Genomic DNA, 24,327 nt, shown 5'->3' on the forward strand with positions numbered 1-24,327 from the left:
CCAGTCTGACCAGTCTCACTAGCAGGGAAGGGAAGTGTACTATAGCTAGCAGTCTGACCAATCTCACTAGGAGGGAAGGGAAGTGTAGCTAGCAGTCTGACCAGTCTCACTAGGAGGGAAGGGAAGTGTTACTATAGCTAGCAGTCTGACCAGTCTCACTAGGAGGGAAGGGAAGTGTACTATAGCTAGCAGTCTGACTAGTCTCACTAGGAGGGGAGGGAAGTGTAGCTAGCAGTCTGACCAGTCTCACTAGGAGGGAAGGGAAGTGTAGTCTAGCTAGCAGTCTGACCAGTCTCACTAGGAGGGAAGGGTACTATAGCTAGCAGTCTGACCAGTCTCACTAGGAGGGAAGGGAAGTGTAGCTAGCAGTCTGACCAGTCTCACTAGGAAGGAAAGGTAGTGTAGTGTAGCTAGCAGTCTGACCAGTCTCACTAGGAGGGAAGTGTACTATAGCTAGCAGTCTGACCAGTCTCACTAGGAGGGAAGGGAAGTGTAGCTAGCAGTCTGACCAGTCTCACTAGCAGGGAAGGGACGTGTACTATAGCTAGCAGTCTGACCAGTCTCACTAGGAGGGAAGGGAAGTGTAGTGTAGCTAGCAGTCTGACCAGTCTCACTAGGAGGGAAGGGAAGTGTAGTGTAGCTAGCAGTCTGACCAGTCTCACTAGGAGGGAAGGGAAGTGTAGTGTAGCTAGCAGTCTGACCAGTCTCACTAGGAGGGAAGGGAAGTGTAGTGTAGCTACCAGTCTGACCAGTCTCACTAGCAGGGAAGGGAAGTGTACTATAGCTAGCAGTCTGACCAATCTCACTAGGAGGGAAGGGAAGTGTAGCTAGCAGTCTGACCAGTCTCACTAGGAGGGAAGGGAAGTGTTACTATAGCTAGCAGTCTGACCAGTCTCACTAGGAGGGAAGGAAAGTGTACTATAGCTAGCAGTCTGACCAGTCTCACTAGGAGGGGAGGGAAGTGTACTATAGCTAGCAGTCTGACTAGTCTCACTAGGAGGGGAGGGAAGTGTAGCTAGCAGTCTGACCAGTCTCACTAGGAGGGAAGGGAAGTGTAGTCTAGCTAGCAGTCTGACCAGTCTCACTAGGAGGGAAGTGTACTATAGCTAGCAGTCTGACCAGTCTCACTAGGAGGGAAGGGAAGTGTAGCTAGCAGTCTGACCAGTCTCACTAGGAGGGAAGGGAAGTGTACTATAGCTAGCAGTCTGACCAGTCTCACTAGGAGGGAAGGGAAGTGTAGTGTAGCTAGCAGTCTGACCAGTCTCACTAGGAGGGAAGGGAAGTGTAGTGTAGCTAGCAGTCTGACCAGTCTCACTAGGAGGGAAGGGAAGTGTAGTGTAGCTAGCAGTCTGACCAGTCTCACTAGGAGGGAAGGGAAGTGTAGTGTAGCTACCAGTCTGACCAGTCTCACTAGCAGGGAAGGGAAGTGTACTATAGCTAGCAGTCTGACCAATCTCACTAGGAGGGAAGGGAAGTGTAGCTAGCAGTCTGACCAGTCTCACTAGGAGGGAAGGGAAGTGTTACTATAGCTAGCAGTCTGACCAGTCTCACTAGGAGGGAAGGGAAGTGTACTATAGCTAGCAGTCTGACCAGTCTCACTAGGAGGGAAGTGTACTATAGCTAGCAGTCTGACTAGTCTCACTAGGAGGGGAGGGAAGTGTAGCTAGCAGTCTGACCAGTCTCACTAGGAGGGAAGGGAAGTGTAGTCTAGCTAGCAGTCTGACCAGTCTCACTAGGAGGGAAGTGTAGTGTAGCTAGCAGTCTGACCAGTCTCACTAGGAGGGAAGGGAAGTGTAGTGTAGCTACCAGTCTGACCAGTCTCACTAGCAGGGAAGGGAAGTGTACTATAGCTAGCAGTCTGATCAATCTCACTAGGAGGGAAGGGAAGTGTAGCTAGCAGTCTGACCAGTCTCACTAGGAGGGAAGGGAAGTGTTACTATAGCTAGCAGTCTGACCAGTCTCACTAGGAGGGAAGGGAAGTGTACTATAGCTAGCAGTCTGACCAGTCTCACTAGGAGGGGAGGGAAGTGTACTATAGCTAGTAGTCTGACTAGTCTCACTAGGAGGGGAGGGAAGTGTAGCTAGCAGTCTGACCAGTCTCACTAGGAGGGAAGGGAAGTGTAGTCTAGCTAGCAGTCTGACCAGTCTCACTAGGAGGGAAGTGTACTATAGCTAGCAGTCTGACCACTCACTAGGAGGGAAGGCAAGTGTAGCTAGCAGTCTGACCAGTCTCACTAGGAGGGAAGGGAAGTGTAGTGTAGCTAGCAGTCTGACCAGTCTCACTAGGAGGGAAGGGAAGTGTAGTCTAGCTAGCAGTCTGACCAGTCTCACTAGGAGGGAAGTGCACTATAGCAAGCAGTCTGACCAGTCTCACAAGGAGGGAAGGGAAGTGTAGTGTAGCTAGAAGTCTGACCAGTCTCACTAGGAGGGAAGTGTAGCTAGCAGTCTGACCAATATCACTAGGAGGGAAGGGAAGTGTACTATAGCAAGCAGTCTGAACAGTCTCACTAGGAGGGAAGGGAAGTGTAGCTAGCAGTCTGACCAGTCTCACTAGGAGGGAAGGGAAGTGTAGCTAGCAGTCTGACCAATCTCACTAGGAGGGAAGTGTAGTTTAGCTACCAGTCTGACCAGTCTCACTAGGAGGGAAGGGTAGTTAAGCTACCAGTCTGACCAGTCTCACTAGAAGGGTAGAGAAGTGTACTGTATCAGCAGTCTGACCAGTCTTACTAGAAGGGAAGTGTAGTTTAGCTACCAGTCTGACCAGTCTCACTAGAAGGGTAGAGAAGTGTAGCTAGCAGTCTGACCAGTCTCACTAGAAGGGTAGAGAAGTGTACTGTAGCAGCAGTCTGACCAGTCTCACTAGGAGAGTAAGGGAAGTGCCAGGCAGTCTGTATTTAATGCGAGCACAGGGCGCCTGGCGAGAGGCCCGAAGCAAAGAACAGCAGGGTTCATTCACAGGTATCTGAAAGTGGATTAAGATGAAAACACAATAATCTGATCTTCTGTTCTCTATTTGTTATGTCTCTCTATATGTCTCTACTGTTTTGTCCCTAGTCTCTCCTCCTCCTTGTTTCAGATACCCATAGACAGCCCTACTGAGCTCCGGTCCCAGCTCCACCAGACTACACCCTGGTTCACACCACTCTGTGGCCAGAGATGCTCTAACATACAGGGCTGACAAACACCGCCGGGAGGCTGGCTCGGCGTTGTTGCCGTGGGCGAGGCGGGGTGGAATGCAGGGGCAGGACACTCTCCAGGGCCTTGGAGAGCCGGCCCGCAAACGTGTCGCCGTCATCCGACCCCCGGCATGGGGAGTGGGGGGCGGAGAGTACCGGAGGAGAGGTGGAGGGCCGGTTGGGAAGGCAGGACAGAGCAGGAGGGGTGGAGGAAAAGTAGGGGATGCAAACGGACATGCTACGGCCGCGGTGGCGGGGGGGTGGTGAGAGAGGCTGCAGGCGGAAGGAAGGAGGGAAGGACAATTAACCACAGAATGGATGGGACACAGGTGAACTAAACACAGGTGAACTAAACACAGGTGAACTAAACACAGGTGAACTAAACACAGGTGAACTAAACACAGGTGAACAGAGGTGACGAACAGAGCTGAAAGATCTAAAGATCTGATAACACGGGACACGATAAACACTATGGAATAAAGACAAGACACATGGCATTAGAAGAAGGGAGTATGAAGGTTAGAAAGAGGTTTCAAAACATCCGGCGAGAGCATATTGGGAACAGAAAGGGGTTAGATACGAGGTAAGTAATACTGATTAAAAGGAAAAGTGATCTATAATCTCAAATTAGAGATGAGTACTAGAGCCATTTCTAGGTCATCTAAAGTGTTTATTAACAAGCTAGGATGACTAATAAAACACTAAAGCAGCTCTAATCTATTTCTTGCGGTTTTGTTCAAAATGAAACACTTCCTGAATAAGAACCATTCAATGTAGTGTTATTGCACCACTATCTAGGGCATTTAAGAATATATTCTACCCTCAGACCAATCCCAGTGTCCGTGTCCAAAATGGCACCCTATTCCCTATATAGATCTACGCTCCTGGTCAGACGTAGTGCACTATATAGGGAATAGGGTGCCATTTCAGACGCAAACAGTGTTCTAAATCATAGTGTGGCTGAAAGGAAAATCACTGCCACAGACTGTGTACTGCTCTGCTGCAGGAAACTAAATATAGCTAGGTAGCCAGCTGCCTGGCAGGGGACTTGGCAATGCCAGTGTACCAGAGGCGCAGTCTGCTCTGTCTGTACAATGATTCACAGACACATTCACCTTGCTGATTCTACACAATGGCCTAAAAAGAAATCAATGTTCCGCCAAGAGTGGTCAGGGAACAGTTGATTTGGGGGTTGATGAAGCTGTTCCTTATTCATCCACAGCAGCTCTACAATGTTGCATTTAAGTTTGATCTGTGCCTCGTCAATTCTTCTGGTTATATAGTCTAGTGAAGCCTACTGGTTATAGTCTAGTGAAGCCTACTGGTTACAGGTTATAGTCTAGTGAAGCCTACTGGTTACTGGTTATAGTCCAGTGAAGCCTACTGGTTACTGGTTATAGTCCAGTGAAGCCTACTGGTTACTGGTTATAGTCCAGTGAAGCCTACTGGTTACTGGTTATAGTCCAGTGAAGCCTACTGGTTACTGGTTATAGTCCAGTGAAGCCTACTGGTTACTGGTTATAGTCCAGTGAAGCCTACTGGTTACTGGTTATAGTCCAGTGAAGCCTACTGGTTACTGGTTATAGTCCAGTGAAGCCTACTGGTTACTGGTTATAGTCCAGTGAAGCCTACTGGTTACTGGTTATAGTCTAATGAAGCCTACTGGTTATAGTCTAGTGAAGCCTACTGGTTATAGTCTAGTGAAGCCTACTGGTTATAGTCTAGTGAAGCCTACTGGTTATAGTCTAGTGAAGCCTACTGGTTATAGTCTAGTGAAGCCTACTGGTTACTGGTTATAGTCTAGTGAATCCTACTGGTTACTGGTTATAGTCTAGTGAAGCCTACTGGTTATAGTCTAGTGAAGCCTACTGGTTACTGGTTATAGTCTAGTGAAGCCTACTGGTTACGGGTTATAGTCTAGTGAAGCCTACTGGTTACGGGTTATAGTCTAGTGAAGCCTACTGGTTATAGTCTAATGAAGCCTACTGGTTATAGTCTAGTGAAGCCTACTGGTTATAGTCTAGTGAAGCCTACTGGTTACTGGTTATAGTCTAGTGAATCCTACTGGTTACTGGTTATAGTCTAGTGAAGCCTACTGGTTACTGGTTATAGTCTAGTGAAGCCTACTGGTTATAGTCTAGTGAAGCCTACTGGTTACTGGTTATAGTCTAGTGAAGCCTACTGGTTACGGGTTATAGTCTAGTGAAGCCTACTTGTTACGGGTTATAGTCTAGTGAAGCCTACTGGTTATAGTCTAATGAAGCCTACTGGTTATAGTCTAGTGAAGCCTACTGGTTATAGTCTAGTGAAGCCTACTGGTTATAGTCTAGTGAAGCCTACTGGTTACTGGTTATATTCTAGTGAATCCTACTGGTTACTGGTTATAGTCTAGTGAAGCCTACTGGTTACTGGTTATAGTCTAGTGAAGCCTACTGGTTACTGGTTATAGTCTAGTGAAGCCTACTGGTTATAGTCTAGTGAAGCCTACTGGTTACTGGTTATAGTCTAGTGAAGCCTACTGGTTACGGGTTATAGTCTAGTGAAGCCTACTGGTTACGGGTTATAGTCTAGTGAAGCCTACTGGTTATAGTCTAGTGAAGCCTACTGGTTATAGTCTAGTGAAGCCTACTGGTTATAGTCTAGTGAAGCCTACTGGTTATAGTCTAGTGAAGCCTACTGGTTATAGTCTAGTGAAGCCTACTGGTTATAGTCTAGTGAAGCCTACTGGTTATAGTCTAGTGAAGCCTACTGGTTATAGTCTAGTGAAGCCTACTGGTTATAGTCTAGTGAAGCCTACTGGTTATAGTCTAGTGAAGTCTACTGGTTATAGTCTAGTGAAGCCTACTGGTTATAGTCTAGTGAAGCCTACTGGTTATAGTCTAGTGAAGCCTACTGGTTATAGTCTAGTGAAGCCTACTGGTTATAGTCTAGTGAAGCCTACTGGTTATAGTCTAGTGAAGCCTACTGGTTATAGTCTAGTGAAGCCTACTGGTTATAGTCTAGTGAAGCCTACTGGTTATAGTCTAGTGAAGCCTACTGGTTATAGTCTAGTGAAGCCTACTGGTTATAGTCTAGTGAAGCCTACTGGTTATAGTCTAGTGAAGCCTACTGGTTACTGGTTATAGTCTAGTGAAGTCTACTGGTTATAGTCTAGTGAAGCCTACTGGTTATAGTCTAGTGAAGCCTACTGGTTATAGTCTAGTGAAGCCTACTGGTTATAGTCTAGTGAAGCCTACTGGTTACAGGTAATAGTCTAGTGAAGCCTACTGGTTACTGGTAATAGTCTAGTGAAGCCTACTGGTTACTGGTTATAGTCTAGTGAAGCCTACTGGTTACTGGTTATAGTCTAGTGAAGGCTACTGGTTACTGGTAAAAGTCTAGTGAAGGCTACTGGTTACTGGTAATAGTCTAGTGAATTCTACTGGTTACTTGTTATATAGTCTAATGAAGCCTACTGGTTATAGTCTAGTGAAGCCTACTGGTTATAGTCTAGTGAAGCCTACTGGTTATAGTCTAGTGAAGCCTACTGGTTATAGTCTAGTGAAGCCCACTGGTTATAGTCTAGTGAAGCCCACTGGTTACTGGTAATAGTCTAGTAAAGCCTACTGGTTACTGGTTATAGTCTAGTGAAGCCTACTGGTTATAGTGTAGTGAAGCCTACTGGTTACTGGTTACAGTCTAGTGAAGCCTACTGGTTACTGGTTACAGTCTAGTGAAGCCTACTGGTTACTGGTAATAGTCTAGTAAAGCCTACTGGTTACTGGTTATAGTCTAGTGAAGCCTACGGGTTATAGTGTAGTGAAGCCTACTGGTTACTGGTTATAGTCTATCTAGTAAAGCCTACTCGTTACTGGTTATAGTCTAGTGAAGCCTACTGGTTACTGGTTATAGTCTAGTGAAGCCTACTGGTTACTGGTTATAGTCTAGTGAAACCTACTGGTTACTGGTTATAGTCTAGTGAAGCCTACTGGTTACAGTCTAGTGAAGCCTATTGGTTACTGGTTATAGTCTAGTGAAGCCTACTGGTTACTGTGCCACTGGCTATAAGATAGCAGAGGATACTACTAAAAGGCAAGGCCTAGCACAGTGTGGGCTTTCAAGAGATGAAGGGCTATGAACTCATTCTCAAAGTAAACCACAGCTTTGTTGATGGAACCTTCCAGAAGTGAATTCTGTTGCAGCCCAGGAATAGCTGGTAGAACTCGTGAAAACATTGTTTACATCCAATGAGATGTTTAACAGGTCAACATAGTACAGCGGTTAAAAAGGATTTACTAAAAAAGAAGTGATGTGATTTATATCACACAGGGAACCATAACATTTGATGATAACACACAATAAATAAATTGACAAAGAGGAAGACATAAAATAATCTCAAATGACACAAAACTTAGAACCCAACAGCAGTGGAGCAGACTGCATAGACACACCAATCAATCCCATCTTTCAGTATGAAAAACACAACGTGTAAGAACGGACTGCAAAATATCAAGTCCACAAGCCTTTTTCAGGTTGGATTTTATTGATATACAGCTGTGTTTTTGCTTATTCAGATGTAAAAATAGCAGGAGCTGGGCATTGTTTCAAGGTCTAATATGTCATTTAGGACTAATGGCAATACCATTTTAACACTTCTACCACTATCATTCAGCAGATTGATTCACTGTAAAGTAATGGCACTTGATGGTCAAATAAAACCAAACAATGGTAAAATGATTGCAGAATTTAACGTGGCTGTGGTTGTGATGCCAAATACATTTTTGTGCAAGCTTACCAAAGACTACACACACGGTGGAATTAATGTGTAATCCATGTTGAATGCAAACAATACTTGATAAGCTTGAACAGCTTGGAAATCTCAGTCTAACATATGGCATCAGGTGTATGGTTTGTGGTGACAGCTCCATAGCTTTAGGAAGGTCTAGTGAGCTATAATTCACTGACGCTATGGAGATGACTGAGTCGGCTCCTGTAACAAGGCTTGTGATTCAGTGTGTCTGACACTGATGAGTGATGGCTGGCTGAGGTGACTGCCCAGTGTGCCAGACAGAGAGCCTAAAAACACCAGCATGGCACCTCTAAAATAAACAGTATGGGATTGATGGAGGCCCTGACAGCTTGCACAGCTAACTGCCTAATATCTATACAAACAAAACAACACTAATAATGAGAAATACCAACATGAGTACTATGAATAATATGTACCATAAATGATTGGTTGGGATTGGGGTTGATGGGTTGGGGGAGGGGGGGACAGGGTACTGTACTAGAACGAGATGCATGGTATAACTGAGGACGCAGCAATGTGGAAGGTATGAGGGGAAAAAGGAATCAAACTCAAAGAATCAAACTCAAAGAATCAAACTCAAAGAATCAAACTCAAAGAATCAAACTCAAAGAATCAAACTCAAAGAATCAAACTCAAAGAATCAAACTCAAAGAATCAAACTCAAAGAATCAAACTCAAAGAATCAAACTCAAAGCGTGGAGTTTGTTTACTTCTGAGTGACTTTGGTTTCTCCAACATGCATCATTTGGTTCAAAAATGCCAATCAAACCAACTGACATTGGGCAAAACAACAGTTCAATTCATTAAAACAAAAGAAAATGTAGAAGACACAACTGACCAAACTGTACTCCAGGAACTAAAACACACAGAGTAACTGATTTCAGAAACTTGCAGCTGTTCTCACTTTTGGCAGATCAAAGGCTAGTTAATTGTGGTACTTACCTGTAAGTCACTGTGACTGAAGACCCAAGAGCATGACTGGGGCTTCTAACCTATGGGATGGTCTTCATATACTGTACATCCGTCTAAACCCTTTAGGATGGTGTTAATTAGACATCTGTCTAAACCCTTTAGGATGGTGTTAATTATACATCTGTCTAAACCCTTTAGGATGTTGTTAATTAGACATCTGTCTCAACCCTTTAGGATGGTGTTAATTATACATCTGTCTCAACCCTTTAGGATGGTGTTAATTAGACATCTGTCTCAACCCTTTAGGATGGTGCTAATTAGACATCTGTCTAAACCCTTTAGGATGGTGTTAATTATACATCTGTCTAAACCCTTTAGGATGGTGTTCATTATACATCTGTCTAAACCCTTTAGGATAATGTTAATTATACATCTGTCTAAACCCTTTAGGATAGAACATGGCACATGGGTTCTAGAAAATAGGATTTGAACTTTTGACCTTTAGGGGAGGCCGTGGGGTTAAGCTCTGTTAGTGGAGACAGACGGGTACCTACGGAGCAGAAAGGGCAGCTCATTTGTGACTAGGCTATATATGTTGGGTGTAGATTAACATATTGGTTTGTCCTTCCTTAATTTGTGTGTTTTGGGCGTAGATCAATCGTTGTCTTGTGTGACTATTTGTTTGGGATTCCTTTATTTGTGTGTTTGGGCGTAGATCAATCGTCTTGTGTGACTGTGTTTTGGATTCCTTAAATCTATTCGTTTTTTCTGGGTCTTCGGTTTCAACTTTCAATCTAAAAATGCTCTGGTATTGTTGTACGATGAAAAGCTATACCTGTTCCTGTCCTGTTCCTTGTATTAGCTTGAGTGGAAACATGAGAGCATATTAAAACACTGAATTAACAGCCAGCTTAATATTCTATAAAGGCCCTATCCCTCCCAATACACTGAAGAACACTGTTCCAGACATTGGTTTTAGAGTCTCTTGGCAAACAGCCAGACCATCAGCGTTACTGTTAAAAGAAGAACTGTAAAACCTGACCCCTGGTTCTCTCTGAAAATGGCCACTGAACTTGTCAGTTATTCATTACTGAATAAGTGGGTTAGAACACAGCTGCTGGTCCACCACTGTGGTACCAAGAAGACCGACATGTGAAATTGAAGAACTCGTGGAACTACAGTAGCCTGATGCGGACATGTCTCTGCCGTATTGGCAACTCCTCTTATAATTGTCATGATTAGTGTAACAACGACCATAAGAGTTGGCAAGACAGCACAAACAGGTGATTATAAAGGTCTACAGGACAAACCTGAGGGCAGCCGGGAAGGAAAAAGGTTGCTCCATTTCAAAGATTTGGAACCTCTTCATCTCAAAGGGAACTGGCTCCAAATCCACTCTTCAGACATCACCTCCATGCATATTACAACTACAAACTCCACTGCAATTCACTTCTACCTTCCTAAGAACTACAAAAAATATATAATAATCCCTCCGACTCGTCACTTACCATGTTCTGCTGTTGGTAGGCATTGAGCTGCTGCTGCTGTTGTTGCTGCTGGGGGGAAGGGGAGGGGTAGGGGGCCTGGGTTTGGCCCTGCTGCTGGGTGGCAGGGATGTTGCTATAGGACATGGTCAGCTGGCCCAGATGGGACTCAGAGAACAGGGACGAACCCTGGCCGTTGTCCACCGCTCCGTCAGCTGTAGGTGGAGGGGACAAGAACCCACACAGTGACCAGATGAGAGGGGAGAGGGAGGTGGAAACACACACACACTACCGTTATATATATGAATGAGAGCGAGAGAGAGCGAGAGCGAAATCCAGATCAAGAGAGCCATTGAGAGATACACGATATCAACTACATTATATTCCTGATTTCCTGGCGCATTCTCGATAATCACAGAAAATACAGTGCATTCGGAAAATGTATTCAGACCCTTTGAATTTTACCACTTTTCTTTTTACATAAAAGCCTTATTTTTAAATTTTGTAAATCATTTTTCCCCCCTCAATACCCTATAATGACAAAGCAAAAACAGGTTTTAGAAATATTTGCAAAAATGTTTAAAAAAAAAAGAAGACAAATATCACATTTACATAAGTATTCAGAACCTTTGGCAGCGATTACAGCCTCAGGTCTTCTTGGGTATAACGCTACAAGTTTGGCACACCTGTATTTGGGGAGTTTCTCCCATTCTTCACTGCAGATCCTCTCAAGCTCTGTCAGGTTGGAGGGTCAGAGAAGTTAGAGAAGTTAGATTGGGTTCAAGTCTGGGCTCGGGCTGGGCCACTCAAAGACATTGAGACTTGTCCCGAAGCCACTCCTGCATTGTCTTGGCTGTATGCTTATGGGTCATTGTCCTGTTGGAAGGTGAACCTTCGCCCCAGTCTGAGGTCTTGAGCGCTCCGGAGCAGTTTTTCATCAAGGATCTCTCTGTACTTTGCTCCGTTCATCTTTCCCTTGATCCAGACTAGTCTCCCAGTCCCTGCCGCTGAAAAACATCCTCACAGCATGATGCTGCCACCACAATGCTTCACCGCAGGGATGGTTATGGCCAGGTGATGAGCAGTGCCTGGTTTCTTCCAGACCTGACGCTTGGCATTCAGGCCAAAGAGTTCCATCTTGGTTTCATTAAACCAGAGCATCTTGTTTCTCATGGTCTTAGTGTCCTTTAGGTGTCTTTTGACAAACTCCAAGCAGGCTGTCAAGTGCCTTTTGCTGAGGAGTGGCTTTCTTTCGTCTGGCCACTCCACCATAAAGGCCTGCTTGGTGGAGTGCTGCAGAGATGGTTGTCCTTCTGGAAGGTTCTCCCATCTCCACAGAGGAACTCTGGAGCCCTGTCAGAGTGACCATCGGGTTCTTGGTCACCTCCCTGACTAAGGCCCTTCTCCACCGATTGCTCAGTTTGGCCGGGTGGTCAGCTCTAGGAATAGTCTCGGTGGTGCCAAACTTCTTCCATTTAAGAATGATGGAGGCCACTGTGTTCTTGGGGACCTTCAATGCTGCAGACATTTTTTGGCACCCTTCCCCAGATCTGTGCCTCGACACAATCCTGTTTCAGAGCTCTACGGACAATTCCTTTGACCTTATGTTTTTTTCTCTGACATGCCCTGTCAACTGTGGGACCTTACCTTACTTTTCAAATCCTGTCCAATCAATTGAATTGACCACCGGTGGACTCTAATCAAGTTGTAGAAACATCTCAAGGATGATCAATTGAAACAGGATGCACCTGAGCTCAATTTCGAGTCTCATAACAACGGGTCTGAATACTTATGTAAAGAAGGTTTTGTTTAAATTTTTTCAATAAATTAGCAAAAATTTATAAAATCCTCTATCACTTTGTTATTATGGGGTATTGCGGGTAGATTGATGCGATTTCTTATTTATTTAATACATTTTTGAATAAGGCTGTAACGTAACAAAATGTGAAGGGGTCTGAATACTTTTCCAAATGCACTGTAAATAAATCCCATCTCTGAGTGAGACGCTGTGCCTAGTCCACATACATGTCATGGAGATGTTGGCCTGTTGGCACTGCTGCTGGTCCATCTCTGGGTCCTCCTTCTCAGTCTGGGCTATGTGGGGCTGGGGGGGTAACTGACTCTGCTGGGGGGATCTGAGGGCCTCTGCTGCCTGTAGGGGCTGCTGCTGCTGCTGCTGCTGCTGCTGCTGCTGCTGATTCCTCTTCTCCAACTCCTCTCTGACCAGCTGCCTCTGTTCTCTCTTCTTTTGGATCAGAGACACTCGGTCTTTGATGGCCTTGGCCATCGTCTTGTGGTCTCCCTCGCACACATAGCCAGACTCGACCTGTTGAGACCAGAGAAGGAACAACCTAGTCAACCTGTTTTAACAGTCACCACAAGATCTCTCTCAGTGATGAGCTTCTACACCTCTATCCAGACACCTTTTTCATTGATGTTGCGGTTTTGTTTTTAAAAATCATCAGATCAATTACTTATAATAAAAATACATGGTATCAATCGATGAACCAACCAACAATAAACCGTACCATTTCCTGTGCCACATCTTCGGGGACGTCCTTGTTGAGGTCGAAGGAGAACTCGATGGCTTCGTTGTCCTTGTACTTTCCCTTCAGCTTCTTGACGTCTTCTATCCTCAGCCACAGTTTGATCGCGATCATCTCCCCATCGTCCTCCTCGGCCAGCTCCACACGCACACCAGTCTCCTCCTGGAAGAAGGCATGGCTCAGCAAGATCTTAATGACATATCTGTGGCAGTGGAGGAGGGATGGGGGAAGAGAGAGGGAGAAGAGAGAGGGAGAAAATAGAGGGAGAAAATAGAGCGGCAGAGAGGGGGAGAAGAGAGAAGGGAAGAGAGGGGGAGATTGATGATAGAGTTTAGCATTAACAAACAAACAAGGTCAAAACAGGTTTTAGTACGTTTAATAAGTTCCGCATGGTGCATGATCAACCTATTAGCCGATTTACAGAGGACATTACACAACTCTGTGTGGGCTGGTCTAAAGGACTGCAATAGAGCTGTGTGCTGACATCCTGTACTATGGCTTAATATCCTATAATAACTATGTATATTTACTATCCAGAAAATCTCATAATCGCTATGTATATTTACTATCCATAAAATCTCACAATCGCTATGTATATTTACTATTCATAAATTGTATCCCATATTAACTATGTACAGTCTTGGCCAAAAGTTCAGATGTTTAAGGCTCTGCCTCAACACGGTCTGTGGTTATAAACTAGATACATGACTTTAATGCACGAGGATGGGAATGTACAGTCGTGGCCAAAGGTTTTGAGAATGACACAAATATTAATTTCCACAAAGTTTGCTGCTTCAGTGTCTTTAGATATTTTTGTTAGATGTTACTATGGAATACTGAAGTATAATTACAAGCATTTCATAAGTGCCAAAGGCTTTTATTGACAATTACATGAAGTTGATGCAAAGAGTCAATATTTGAAGTGTTGACCCTTCTTTTTCCAGACCTCTGCAATCCGCCCTGGCATGCTGTCAATTAACTTCTGGGCCACATCCTGACTGATGGCAGCCCATTCTTGCATAATCAATGCTTGGAGTTTGTCAGAATTTGTGGGTTTTTGTTTGTCCACCCGCCTCTTGAGGACTGACCACAAGTTCTCAATGGGATTAAGGTCTGGGGAGTTTCCTGGCCATGGACCCAAAATATTGATGTTTTGTTCCCCGAGCCACTTAGTTATCACTTTTGCCTTATGGCAAGGTGCTCCATCATGCTGGAAAAGGCATTGTTCGTCACCAAACTGTTCCTGGATGGTTAGGAGAAGTTGCTCTCGGAGGATGTGTTGGTACCATTCTTTATTCATGGCTGTGTTCTTGGGCAAATTGTGAGTGAGCCCACTACCTTGGCTGAGAAGCAACTCCACACATGAATGGTCTCAGGATGCTTTACTGTTGGCATGACACAGGACTGATGGTAGCGCTCACCTTGTCTTCTCCGGACAAGCTTTTTTCCGGATGCCCCAAACAATCGGAAAGGGGATTCATCAGAGAAAATGACTTTAATCCAGTCCTCAGCAGTCCAATCCCTGTACCTTTTTCAGAATATCAGTCTGTCCCTGATGTTTTTCCTGGAGAGAAGTGGCTTCTTTGCTGCCCTTCTTGACACCAGGCCATTCTCCAAAAGTCTTCGCCTCACTGTGCGTGCAGATGGACTCACACCTGCCTGCTACCATTCCTGAGCAAGCTCTGTACTGGTGGTGCCCCGATCCCACAGCTGAATCAACTTTAGGAGACGGTCCTGGCGCTTGCTAGACTTTCTTGGGCGCCCTGAAGCCTTCTTCACAACAATTGAACCACTCTCCTTGAAGTTCTTGATGATCCGATAAATGGTTGATTTAGGTGCAATCTTACTGGCAGCAATATCCTTGCCTGTGAAGCCCTTTTTGTGCAAAGCAATGATGACGGCACGTGTTTCCTTGCAGGTAACCATGGCTGACAGAGGAAGAACAATGATATTCTATAATAACTATGTATATTTACTATCCATAAATGATATGCTATAATAACCATGTATATTTACTATCCATAAATGATATCCTATAATAACCATGTATATTTACTATGCATAAATTATATCCTATAATAACCATGTATATTTACTATGCATAAATAATATCCTATAATAACCATGTATATTTACTATGCATGACTCAGAAAACGGGCATTATTGAAGGCTCAATGTTACCTCTCAGGACATCGTATCATGTGAGGCTCAACTGGTAAGTGTGTGTCAGTGTCTTTGGAGAAATGTGCACTTCTGCTAAGTTCATTATTATATTACAGTGATGTTTAATGCATGACTGAGTAGAATACATGTGCAGCACAGGGTGAGCCAGCGACAGCTAACATGGTAAACAACTACAGGAGAGCTCTCTCTCCCTCTCACACACACACACACACACACACGTCGGATTCTCTCTGACACACTAAAACATGTTTATTGATGAATGCAGTGTTTACACCCCCAGTAAGGTGATGGGTCATCAGGCCTCTAAATGCAATGTAGGCTGACTAGGCACCAACAAATGTTATTTGTCGCATGGTAAACAACAGGGTGTAGACTAACCGTGAAATGCTGACTGACGGGTCTTCCCAACAATGTAGAGAAAAACAGAAAGATAATAACACCAGGAATAAATACACAATGAGTAACAATGAGTTGATGTGCAGGGGTACGAGGTAATTGAGGTAGATGTGTACATATAGGTAGGGATAAAGTGACTAGGCAACAGGATAGATCATAAACAGGAGCAGCAGCGTATGTGGCATATGTGGGGCGGCAGGTAGGCTTGTGGTTAGAGTGTTAGACTAGTAACCCAAATGTTGCAAGATCGAATCCCCGAGCTGACAAGGTAAACATCTGTCGTTCTGCTCTGAACAAGGCAGTTAACCCAGTGTTCCTAGACCGTCATTTAAAATAACAATATGTTCTTAACTGACTTGCCTAGTTAAATAAAAGGTCAAATATAAAATAAAATGTTATGAGTCAAAAGAGTTAGTGCAAAGGGGTGTCAACAAAATTGCTACCTGGATGAACTATTTAGTAGTCGTATGGCTTGGGGGTAGAAGCTGTTCAGGTTCCAGACTTGGTGCACTGGTACCGCTTGCCGTGCAGTAGCAGAGAGAACAGTCTAGGACTTGGGTGGCTGGAGTCTGACAATTTGTAGGGCCTTCCTCTGACACTGCCTGGTATAGAGGTCCTGAATGGCAGGGAGCTCGGCCCCAGTGATGTACTGGCTCGTATGCACTACCCTCTTTAGTGTCTTGCAGTCGGATGCCAAGCAGTTGCCATACCAAGCGGTGATGCAGCCAGTCAAGATGCTCTCAATGGTTTAATCTGTAAAACTTTGAGGATCTGAGGGCCAATGCCAAATCTTTTCAGCCTTCTGGAGGGGGAAGAGGCATTGTCGTGCCTTCTTCTCAACTGTGTTGGTTACCATGTTAATTCCTTAGTGATGTGGACATTGAGGAACGTGAAGCTCTCGACCCGCTCCACTACAGCCCCGTCAATATGGATGGGGGCGTGCTCAGCCCCCCGTTTACTGTAGTCCATGATCAGCTCTTTTGTCTTGCTGACATTGAGGGGGAAAAGGGTTGTTGTCCTGGCACCACACTGCCAGATCATTGACCTCCTCCCTATAGGCCGTCTCATCATCGTTGACCAGGCCTACCACCGTCGTGTCGTCAACATATGTAATGATGGTATTGACCTCCTCCCTATAGGCCGTCTCATCATCGTTGACCAGGCCTACCACCGTCGTGTCGTCAACATATGTAATGATGGTATTGACCTCCTCCCTATAGGCCGTCTCATCATCGTTGACCAGGCCTACCACCGTCGTGTCGTCAACATATGTAATGATGGTATTGACCTCCTCCCTATAGGCCGTCTCATCAACGTTGACCAGGCCTGCCACCGTCGTGGCGTCAACAAATGTAATGATGGTATTGACCTCCTCCCTATAGGCCGTCTCATCATCGTTGACCAGGCCTACCACCGTCGTGGCGTCAACATATGTAATGATGGTATTGACCTCCTCCCTATAGGCCGTCTCATCAACGTTGACCAGGCCTACCACCGTCGTGTCGTCAACATATGTAATGATGGTATTGACCTCCTCCCTATAGGCCGTCTCATCAACGTTGACCAGGCCTACCACCGTCGTGTCGTCAACATATGTAATGATGGTATTGACCTCCTCCCTATAGGCCGTCTCATCATCGTTGACCAGGCCTACCACCGTCGTGGCGTCAACAAATGTAATGATGGTATTGCGCGGCCACGCAGTCGTGGGCGAACAGGGAGTACAGGAGGGGACTAAGCACGTACCCCGTGTTGAGGGTTAGCGTGGCGGATGTGTTGTTACCTTCCCTCACCACCTTTGGCGGCCCGTCAGGAAGTCCAGGATCCAGTTACAGAGGGAGGTGTTCAGTCCTAATGTCCTGAGCTAGGAGGGCACTATGGTGTTGAACGCTGAGCTGTAGTCAATGAACAACATCCTCACATAGGTGTTCCTCTTATCCAGGAGGGAGAGTGCTGTGTGGAGTGCAATAGAGATTGCGTCATCTGAACATCTGTTGGGGCGGTATGCGAATTGGAGAGGGTCCAGGGTGTCTGGGATGATGGTGTTGATGTGAGCCATGACTTCCACAGCATCTCATGACTACAGATGGCTACAGGGCTGCCAAGTGTCTGACATGTCACAAAAAACAGGATAAGAGAATCTCATGTCTGTTACAGGTGGCTAACACACTGTAGGCACCACTAGGTCCACACAGTGAATGTTTAGTGTAGGGCTCTCCAACCCTGTTCCTGGAGAGCTACCCTCCTGTAGGTTTTCACTCCCACCCCAGTTGTAACTAACCTGACTCAGCTTATCAACCAGCTAATTATTATTAGAATCAGGTGCGCTGGATTAGGGTTGGAGAGAAAACCTACAGGACCCTAGGAACAGGGTTGGAGAGCCCTGCACTAGTGAGTCTAGTTTAAATAGCAAACATATTTAAACTAGACTAGTAGTATGTTTGCTAAGTCATACATTTCATGCATCGTTAAGTTAACCTCAATCATTAACCTGTCATTCTTCTGGTACTTTAGACAGAGCTGTATATAAACCAGTGTGAGAAAACAAGGCTATAGTGTTGACAACAAACACAGTGAGAATGTCTGCACAGTATAGCCAGCCTTTCCATGCATCGTTGAGTTAACAAACCTCAACCATGCAGCATTAGGTTCAAGTACCAGGAGAATGACAAAGTGGGGAAAAACCCAAGGCTTTAGTTTAAATAGACAACATAGTTTAAGTCGGTCTTTTTATCCATTGTTCTGTCTAAAACCTCAACCATGCATCATTAAGGACCCAGAGTGGGGAAAAAACTTTGCTCGATTATACTTAGACTAGCGGCAATAACATCCTAGCCACATATTAAAAGCTTTACTGCACTTTTCTTTTCTCCAGGGTGTAGCTTGGTTTTTGTGGCAAGGTGTTATATGATATTATGGCTATAATACAAACAGACTTTTATTAGAATGACGATAAAAGATACAGAGATGAACCCTACTAGTAGGAGACAGCATAGATGTATTAATACAACTGGCGGCTTGGCTACTAAAACCACATTTATACAACGGGGATTTTAGGATCTCCCAGTGTTCATGCATTGTTAAACAGCTAGCACCAGAGGAAGAGAGCCAAGTCACCATCAGCCTTTCCACTGCTTCATCAGTGAAACATCAAACCGGGGGTTCATCTTACAACAAATGACCAAATACTGCTTGCATTCCTCCCCCACATTTCATATTTCAATGCACTAATGCAACATTGTTGCCCTTGGTTCAAGGACTGAGCGGCCTGCATAGTGCAAACACAGTGCAGTAGAGCAGAGTGATATATTGATTTGTCAGTTGTGTGTGAGAAAGCAGTCTTTCCAGCTCTCACTCATTGACAAAATCATTCACTACTCAACTGGCCTCACTGAGTAAAGTTGACCTCAAATGCAAACTTTAAAAAGACACCCAGTATATATATATATATATATATATATATATATCTATATATCTATATCTATCTATCTATCTATCTATCTATATATATATATATATATATATATATATATATATATATATATATATATTTCACATACTGAGATGTAGTAAAACATTTCATAAGAACTCATCAACAAAGCTTTCTAAGGATTGACATGTAGTTAAACATGAAGTCTGTAAATCTTCATGAGAATGACTGTATTAAAACATGACTGATGGACATTTCATAAACCCCCCCCCTAAAAAGTGTCCTTCAAAACAGGTCAGTTTTTTCCCCCAGTTTATTCAAGCTTTTTCAGCGGGGACCCCATTTTTTACGGTAGAATTTCAGGGGACCCCATTATTTCCCCAATAATTTCTTGCGACCCCACCCCAAATCTAATGACAACCTTAAAAATCAACAAATAACCTTCAATTCATTGCATTTTCAACTCTTATCAAAATGAACCAGTAAATACATTTATTCAATAAAACTGTATCCTTAAAATTATATTTTCTCCAAAACTTTTGTATATTGCCCCATAAAATATTCGGTACTGTTAATTTGTATTTTATTTTGGCGACCCCACTTCAGTGTCACGACCCCGACTTTGAAAAATACTGCTCTAGGCACAAACTGACACGTAGTCAAGGTAACCATAAGTGACATTCATATTTAACAGTGATGAGGGGTTTTGACAGACACAGGTAGCTGTCAGCTAGAGACAGTAATACAGGTTCAGTTCCTCTTGTTTTGGTTCAACAGGAACAGAGAGTGGAAAAAGAAAACACTCTGTCCACAAACTGTGGGAGATTTATGTGGCGATTCAGAGTGGCAGTGTGTGTGTGTGTGTGTGTACGCGGGGCCTGTTTGTAGGACTAAGTACTCAGGGAGAACTAAGCGGCAGGCTGGCCAAGGCCTTCAGGACACCCTCAGACTCTGAACATCATGTGTGTGAATGACAGATGAAAGGACAAACAGCACCCCAACGTGTGTGTGTGTACAGCACACACACACACACACACTAGCTCACACACACACACACACACTAGCTCACCTCTCATCTTTGTTCTGGCGGATGCATCCCTCGATGATTTCCTTCACTTCTGGTATGGCTACCTTGTCAAAGCTGGCCGGCTTGACTCCCTGTGGGGGCAGAAACACAGGAGAACATTAAATCAATGTGCCAGCTGAAGCATGAGGCCAACAGAGACCCCCACTTCACCTCATTATTGAGCAGGGGGGCGTCTAGTGGAAAGATCAAGGCCAAGGAATCAAGAGAGAGAAACAGCGAGAGAGAGAGAGAAAAAGAGGGGGTCTCAGTTAAAAAACAACTTTCAATTCTGGTTGAGTGTAGCAGTGGGTCATTTTCCTTAGGACAGAGACCATAAAAGGGTGTGTGTTGTGGGCCCCAGTGAGCTCTAAACAGCCAGGGTAACCAGCCGTGTTGATTTAACTCAGGGAGTGTGTGGTGTGGCAGGCCTGAAGCTCTAGATGAGACAGACTTGGAAGTCTGTCACCGGCTCAGCCCAATGTAGCCCAAGTCTGGCTCGAGACGCTTCAGTTAACCTGGGCCCCAAGCATAACGGGATCAACATAGAAACATACGTGCACACAACATGCGAGCCCCGTTAGCCTACCATACAAACATGTTTAACAGGACAACATTGATCAAATCAGGAACAGCTGGGTGTCTTTCCCCTGAGATAAACATGTAAACAACCTGTCTCTCAACTTGGTGACAAGTCTATTTTCAGACACCATTACAACTCACACCAATACTTTTGCCATCCTTTCAGACGCAGATGGAAGTAGCATCTACAGCTCATTTGATCCAAATCAGGCCAAATAAATACTGTATTTCCACAATTCAGCATTTTATCAGATGCACAGCCTTTAAACAAAAAGGTCCTGGTCAGGGAGGACAAAAGGTTCTAAGAGAGTGTCTTGAAAACGCAGGACTTTAATAAAGTCCACATCAAGAGGATCCAGTTGTTGAGATGAATAAGTCCAGACCAACATCAGGGCAGTGAGACTCAAGGGCAAGCCATCCTCCTGATACCAAGTTGATCCATATAACCTGAACCCAAGGCAAGTCATCCTCCTGATACCAAGTTGATCCATATAACCTGAACCCAAGGCAAGTCATCCTCCTGATACCAAGTTGATCCATATAACCTGAACCCAAGGCAAGTCATCCTCCTGATACCAAGTCATTTGTAATAGTTTTTTAGGATCCAATTAGCTAACGCCATAATGCTAGCTAATCTTCCTGGGGTCCAACACCAATGAACAAGACATTACAAACAACCACAAAACAAGACTTCTAATATTCAACAAGTAGACAATTAAAATACCTGACAGGAAACACATTTAACATTCAGTTGACGCTTTCTATTTCCTGTTCAGTCACATGGTCTATCGAATTAGATGTCCTTTCTACTTCCTGTCCAGTCATATGGTCTATCACATTAGATGTTCTTTCTACTTCCTGTCCAGTCATATGGTCTACCGCATTAGATGTTCTTTCTACTTCCTGTCCAGTCATATGGTCTACCGCATTAGATGTTCTTTCTACTTCCTGTCCAGTCATATGGTCTATCAGATTAGATGTTCTTTCTATTTCCTGTCCAGTCATATGGTCTATCACATTAGATGTTCTTTCTATTTCCTGTTCAGTCATATGGTCTATCACATTAGATGTTCTTTCTATTTCCTGTTCAGTCATATGGTCTATCACATTAGATGTTCTTTCTATTTCCTGTTCAGTCATATGGTCTATCACATTAGATGTTCTTTCTATTTCCTGTTCAGTCATATGGTCTATCACATTAGATGTTCTTTCTATTTCCTGTTCAGTCATATGGTCTATCACATTAGATGTTCTTTCTATTTCCTGTTCAGTCATATGGTCTATCACATTAGATGTTCTTTCTACTTCCTGTCCAGTCTTATGGTCTACCGCATTAGATGTTCTTTCTACTTCCTGTCCAGTCATATGGTCTATCGCATTAGATGTTCTTTCTATTTCCTGTCCAGTCATATGGTCTATCACATTAGATGTTCTTTCTACTTCCTGTCCAGTCATATGGTCTATCACATTAGATGTTCTTTCTACTTCCTGTCCAGTCATATGGTCTATCACATTAGATGTTCTTTCTACTTCTTGTCCAGTCATATGGTCTATCACATTAGATGTTCTTTCTACTTCCTGTCCAGTCATATGGTCTATCACATTAGATGTTCTTTCTATTTCCTGTTCAGTCATATGGTCTATCACATTAGATGTTCTTTCTACTTCCTGTCCAGTCATATGGTCTATCACATTAGATGTTCTTTCTACTTCCTGTCCAGTCTTATGGTCTACCGCATTAGATGTTCTTTCTACTTCCTGTCCAGTCATATGGTCTATCACATTAGATGTTCTTTCTATTTCCTGTCCAGTCATATGGTCTATCACATTAGATGTTCTTTCTACTTCCTGTCCAGTCATATGGTCTATCACATTAGATGTTCTTTCTACTTCCTGTCCAGTCTTATGGTCTACCGCATTAGATGTTCTTTCTACTTCCTGTCCAGTCATATGGTCTATCACATTAGATGTTCTTTCTATTTCCTGTCCAGTCCTATGGTCTATCACATTAGATGTTCTTTCTACTTCCTGTCCAGTCCTATGGTCTATCACATTAGATGTTCTTTCTACTTCCTGTCCAGTCATATGGTCTATCACATTAGATGTTCTTTCTACTTCTTGTCCAGTCATATGGTCTATCACATTAGATGTTCTTTCTACTTCCTGTCCTGTCATATGGTCTATCACATTAGATGTTCTTTTTTTTTCTTGAAGGTGGATTTACTTTTTGCCTGAGAAATATGGATTGATAAAGAGTTCCATTCAGCTATGGCTCTGTATTGAACTGTAGATTTAAGTCGATTTGTCCTTGGCTTGGGTTGTCTTAGCTGCCCTGAATTTGCCTGTCTGGTTTAGTGGTTATGTGTGTTGCTAGTATGTACTAACTGACCTGAAAAATACTGTTTAAAAAAAAATGCATTTTAAACTTTTTTTAATATAACATTCCTAAAGAAAATCAGATGACTGGATAGTAATTTGTTTTCAACGTGAAGCCATGAGAGATTCTGATGCATTTGGGTAATATTCATACAGAGAGATAATCTGGCAGTCCTGTTTTGAGTGATTTTAAGCTTTTTTTATATATCTTTCTTTGCTGTAGATGACTGTATAACCGGACAGTACTCTTAAGTGTGATAGGACCAGGGATTGACCATATAACTGGACAGTACTCTAAGAGTGATAGGACCAGGGACTGAATCCCCTGATTCAGTGTGCTAGATGTTACATACTCTGAACATTTTCTTGTAACAGCAATTCCCTTACCCATCTCTGATTCAACCTGAACCCAAGGCAAGTCATCCTCCTCATACCAAGTTGATCAATATAACCTGAACCCAGAAACATTGATGGGAATAGGAGCCAGGAACACAGACTCAAACACGAAGACTAATAAAAAAATAACTCAACGAACCAAACCCTTCCTCTTCCTACCTCAGTCTCTTCTCTGCAGCCCCCCCCCCCGCACCCCCATCAGAAAGTCTTATAAAAAGAAAAGCAAACTGTCAAAACAGTAGAGAAGAAAATGTTCCAGAGAAAGGTATAGACAGAAAGAGAGAAAAAGAGATTGAGAAAGTGAGACTTACCGGGATGTGAGAATGAGAGACAGGTCCGACAGACAGAGTTGGACTCACTAAACTGATGTAACCTGGTACATTGAGTTCTGCAGGCTCTGTCCTTTACAGTTCCCAACACAGTGGCTTCTCAGTCTTTACCAACCCCTCCTGTTCCTCACCCTCCAATCTAGAACCTGTCCTTATATAACATTGCACACACACACACACACACACACACACACACACACACACACACACACACACACACACACACACACACACACACACACACACACACACACACACACACACACACACACACACACACACACACCTCCTAGAGATTCCTGGGGCCAAACAAAGTAAGGGATGACAGCGGAAGAGGTAATGGAATTAAGGAGGACCGGTATTCCAATAACAGGGTGATTAAAAAGGCCTCATTACGGGTGAAACTCTCACAGTGAATAGAGGTCCTGTAAGCCGGTTACATGCTGGTTCCTTTCTGCCCCCTCACAGAACAGCCAACAATGGAGAGAGAAATGAAAAGGTACATTTAAAATGTTTTACAAAAGACCAGAGGCAGAGGGAGGGTGCAGAGAGTTGATGTGAGGACGGTGTGGGTGGACTAGCTAGGTATGTGGGGGTGAATCCTGTCTTCCAATTAAGTCGAATTGTCACTTAGTCAACGTGGATTCACCCCACTGTGGAACGA

At 44.0% G+C, this 24,327-nt stretch overlaps 1 protein-coding gene across 1 annotated transcript; it reads right to left on the bottom strand.

Moving 5' to 3' along the window:
- Nucleotides 1-15: 15 nt before the first annotated feature.
- On the bottom strand, nt 16-23,865 carry LOC129850262 (serine/threonine-protein kinase WNK1-like). The gene is made up of 5 exons (XM_055916750.1): nt 23,646-23,865; nt 19,987-20,075; nt 12,890-13,109; nt 12,387-12,687; nt 16-10,576 (listed from the first exon to the last, which is right to left on the bottom strand). The coding sequence occupies exons 3-5, from the start codon at nt 13,019-13,021 to the stop codon at nt 10,338-10,340; spliced, it is 672 nt and encodes a 223-aa protein (XP_055772725.1). The 5' UTR covers nt 13,022-13,109; nt 19,987-20,075; nt 23,646-23,865; the 3' UTR covers nt 16-10,337.
- Between the last annotated feature and the right edge of the window lie 462 nt (nt 23,866-24,327).

This window comes from Salvelinus fontinalis, unplaced genomic scaffold (genome assembly GCF_029448725.1).
Source record: "Salvelinus fontinalis isolate EN_2023a unplaced genomic scaffold, ASM2944872v1 scaffold_1907, whole genome shotgun sequence".
NCBI classification, from domain to species: Eukaryota; Metazoa; Chordata; class Actinopteri; order Salmoniformes; family Salmonidae; genus Salvelinus; species Salvelinus fontinalis.